Raw genomic sequence first — 4,450 nt, 5'->3', positions numbered from 1 at the left:
GTATTTGTGTGGTGGATCTTGTGGAGGGGTGACCAGTGTAGACCTAACAGTTTTTACATACCGTATTTGTGTGGTGGATCTTGTGGAGGGGTGACCAGTGTAGACCTTACAGTTTTTATGCACTGTATTTGTGTGGTGGATCTTGTGGAGGGGTGACCAGTGTAGACCTAACAGTTTTTACATACCGTATTTGTGTGGTGGATCTTGTGGAGGGGTGACCAGTGTAGACCTAACAGTTTTTATGCACCGTATTTGTGTGGTGTATCTTGTGGAGGGGTGACCAGTGTAGACCTTACAGTTTTTACATACCGTATTTGAGTGGTGGATCTTGTGGAGGGGTGACCAGTGTAGACCTTACAGTTTTTATGTACCATAATGTGTGGTGGATCTTGTGGAAGGGTGACCAGTGTAGACCTTACAGTTTTTATGCACCGTATTTGTGTGGTAGATCTTGTGGAGGGGTGACCAGTGTAGACCTAACAGTTTTTACATACCGTATTTGTGTGGGGGATCTTGTGGAGGGGTGACCAGTGTAGACCTAACAGTTTTTACATACGGTATTTGTGTGGTGGATCTTGTGGAGGGGTGACCAGTGTAGACCTAACAGTTTTTATGTACCGTATTTGTGTGGTGTATCTTGTGGAGGGGTGAGCAGTGTAGACCTTACAGTTTTTACATACCGTATTTGAGTGGTGGATCTTGTGTAGGGGTGACCAGTGTAGACCTTACAGTTTTTATGCACCGTATTTGTGTGGTGTATCTTGGGGAGGGGTGACCAGTGTAGACCTTACAGTTTTTATGCACCGTATTTGTGTGGTAGATCTTGTGGAGGGGTGACCAGTGTAGACCTAACAGTTTTTATGAACCGTATTTGTGTGGTGTATCTTGTGGAGGGGTGACCAGTGTAGACCTTACAGTTTTTATGCACCGTATTTGTGTGGTGTATCTTGGGGAGGGGTGACCAGTGTAGACCTTACAGTTTTTATGTACCATAATGTGTGGTGGATCTTGTGGAAGGGTGACCAGTGTAGACCTTGCAGTTTTTATGTACCGTATTTGAGTGGTGGTTCTTGCGGAGGGGTAACCAGTGTAGACCTTACAGTTTTTATGTACCGTATTTGAGTGGTGGTTCTTGCGGAGGGGTAACCAGTGTAGACCTTACAGTTTTTATGTACCGTATTTGAGTGGTGGTTCTTGCGGAGGGGTAACCAGTGTAGACCTTACAGTTTTTACATACCGTATTTGAGTGGTGGATCTTGCGGAGGGGTAACCAGTGTAGACCTAACAGTTTATCCCACAGCATGCCCTTGTTCCACACTTCTACGATAAGACCTGTGTCAAGCCGCATCGTCTCACTGTAAAAACAAAAGGCACAAATATATTAACAACCCTGTCAACATGGGCCTTAATATAGAAACCCAACAGTGATACTTTGAGAATCAAAAATTCCTTGTATATCTTCAAAATGGCAGAAATGTCATCTAAAAGACCTAAACCATTTTTATTTAAAATAAGAACAACTTTCTACATTATGAGAAAGTTTTTCATGTGTGCTTAAAACTTAGTTGCTGAACAATATATATATATTTTTCATATTTCAGTCAAATATTAAGAAAAGTAATAATATAAATTGAACAGTCCCCCGGAATCGGGGGTTAGAGGAAGAATAATATGGAGTTGGGGAATGAGGAGAAGATAAACGGAGGTGGATCACAAACCTAAAATGTCAAAAACGTATATTATGTATATAAATATATGCAGCAATTATGCTACTATTTATGTTAATTTTAATCATTAATTGTTCTTGTGATCATAAAGCATGGCATTTAATTTTTTTAATTAAAGATTTTATTTTTAAAGTAAGCAGCTGCATCATTATAAAACCAGCTCTCTGGTCTCTGTGTTTTATATGAAACGGAAATAACTCTGTAAATTAAAGTAAAACAGCACGTTTAATATACAGACTATATAAACAATTTTACCATTCCTCAGGGACGGGAAATACCTCCAGTAAATTAAAGCATAAGATCTAGAATCATCAATGTCCGTGGTAATGGCAGATTTGTTTTACCATGACCCTGTGCCATACCTGCCAAGTGACCCAAATTCATCTGGTTACACCCCAAATTTTAGCCCTTCACCCGCTTTAATAACTTCACACGCCTGGTTATGATTTTGACCTGGATCTTGTCAATTTCACCCATTTTCGTTCGGAATCATTTCGTATATTAGAAGTTACTGAAGTCACTCGGAATTCTCTAGACTTTTCCATCATTTGTCATAAGGAAGACGATCTATTTCCTGTTTCCGTTTCTCACCGACAGGTAAGTTGTGAGTTGTTTATATATGTACTAGAACTGTTTTTACAAATGTTTATATATATAGATCGTTGTTACTGAACTTATCGACAAGTAATTAGTAAGATTTTTTTAACAAATAGTTGAGTTGTTTTTACAATTATGTATAAATGTAGTATAGATCGCATTTTGAAGGTTAAGTTGTCTTCTTGAAGTTGAAGGAAGAAGTTGTTATCGGGACTTGCAGGATCACTACATGAAATGCCAAAAGAAAAGATAACTGTGCACATATCAAATGTCATAGAAATATGAGTTATGGTGGATAAAGTTCGTCGATCGTGGACCAAACGCTGCACCCTGCACTCTTTATAAATCTCATATTTTAGTTGGATCTGGTGCTTAAAACGATGTTACTAAGACATTCAAAAACACGCACAGGCATTTGTTTCTGTCATTAAAAATGGTCCTGACAATAAGAATTCAAACCCTACTCATATAAAACTGAAATTTCATATGAGTAGGTGCGCCTTTTTCTCCCACCCTTTACAGGTGTCTCCCGTTTCAGTCGGGAAAGATCAGCTTGTCACCCCCTAGGGGGAGATAGCCTTGTGTCGATAAGCACATGTTCAATTGTGATGTCATTAAAACGTGTCACCGGTAATTGTAACGTAATGACGATATTCATACCCCACATGTGTTTTTGTTTATAAACGGTGGCAGATTACTGTCGGTGGAGTTGTGATTGAAATAATAGAATGGGAGAAAAATAATCATCACCTTCCTTGACAGTGTAACAGAGAAATCTTCAACCCTCGGGGTGATTTTTTTGGCTGTCTAACCAAAAAACATCACCCCTTGGGTTGGAGATTTCTCTGTCACACCCTTCAAGGTAGGGGATGATTCTATTAGTCATGACAATTTTTATTGACAGAAACAAAATGGTGTTTTATATGAGTAGAATGTGACATCTTATTGTCAGGACCATTTTTATTGACAGAAACAAATGCCTGTGAAAACACAGTATCATATGTATTATTCTGAATTGATTTTATAAGTTGTGTTGTTGACAAATCTTTTTATTTTTCAGCTTTGAATTTGGTGTTGTGGATGAGGATAAGCTTAGATCTGCTGGAAGGACAGTTCAATGAATGTAGAATGTACCTTTTACATCATTAAAATATTAAAGATCTAATTTAATATCTACTTTTCTTATATTTTTTGCTAAGAAAGACGTCACACGTTATGACCCTCTTTTTTATTTTCAAAAGAGGGTCATCACCCTCTTTCAGTATATCCAGGGTTGGCAGGTATGCTGTGCTCATGAAAAGGGATAAAAAGTCAATAACCATTAAATTCTACAATAACAGTAAGACCACAGTAAACATATATATACACACATCAACTGCACCACATGTCCCTGTATTTGACAGGACAATGACATTTAAATCATTCACCCCTGTAGACACATTTGAACTCTTCCAATTCAAAGGTTGGAATAGTTCATTTTGAAATTTCAGGGGTGAAGGAGTTAACCATGCACCTGTGTTAGACAGTACATTTCTATAAATACCTATCATATTTACAGTTAGGCAGATNCCCCCCCCACCAATATCCAATACCTCTAGAGGGAATTGAACACTGTATTGGGTCTGCACACAGGACCACTGACCGCAATATTGACCAGACCAATTAAATAGGTATCCACCCACAATTATTTACAGTCATTGATTTAGTTTTTAATATCATTTCATAGCTAAATAGACATGCAATATTTATCTTTCTATTTCCTGCTCCTGAAATACCTGACAATCCCTACACAGCCTGAATATTGATTGGTCACCAGAGCATCTGGACACCAGCTAACATACCCTAAAGGTGTAACAGACTGGTCACTCATGATCAATGGTCAGGGGCAGCTGCTCATAATAGCTCAAGGGTGCTCTGGTCAGTCTGTTACAGTAGATACTATACTGACCATCTGCACACTCTTGTGGTCAAGCAGCTTTGTAATCTAGTTATTTGGGGTCTCAAGTTTGTCTGGTGATCAGGATGGGGAGGTGTTGGTGTTTCATAAGACACAAAGAGTACCAACATCTGCCATAAAATTACACTAACACAAAATTCATTGCATACAAATATCTACACTCCCCCCC

The 4,450-nt window shown here is 38.6% G+C and overlaps 1 protein-coding gene across 16 annotated transcripts in view; it reads right to left on the bottom strand.

Annotated features, from left to right (window-relative positions):
• LOC110456312 (protein unc-13 homolog B-like) overlaps window positions 1-4,450 on the bottom strand; it is a 206,445-nt gene that overhangs the window by 129,721 nt on the left and 72,274 nt on the right. For all 16 annotated transcript variants that reach the window (XM_021506965.1, XM_021506978.1, XM_021506962.1 and 13 more), the window contains one exon: window positions 1,238-1,355. In XM_021506965.1, the coding sequence (XP_021362640.1) occupies window positions 1,238-1,355 (118 nt within the window). The remainder of the gene's footprint in view (window positions 1-1,237; window positions 1,356-4,450) is intronic.

Source organism: Mizuhopecten yessoensis, unplaced genomic scaffold (assembly GCF_002113885.1).
Source record: "Mizuhopecten yessoensis strain PY_sf001 unplaced genomic scaffold, ASM211388v2 scaffold8657, whole genome shotgun sequence".
Taxonomy (NCBI): domain Eukaryota; kingdom Metazoa; phylum Mollusca; class Bivalvia; order Pectinida; family Pectinidae; genus Mizuhopecten; species Mizuhopecten yessoensis.
This window is presented reverse-complemented; position numbering and strand designations above follow the sequence as displayed.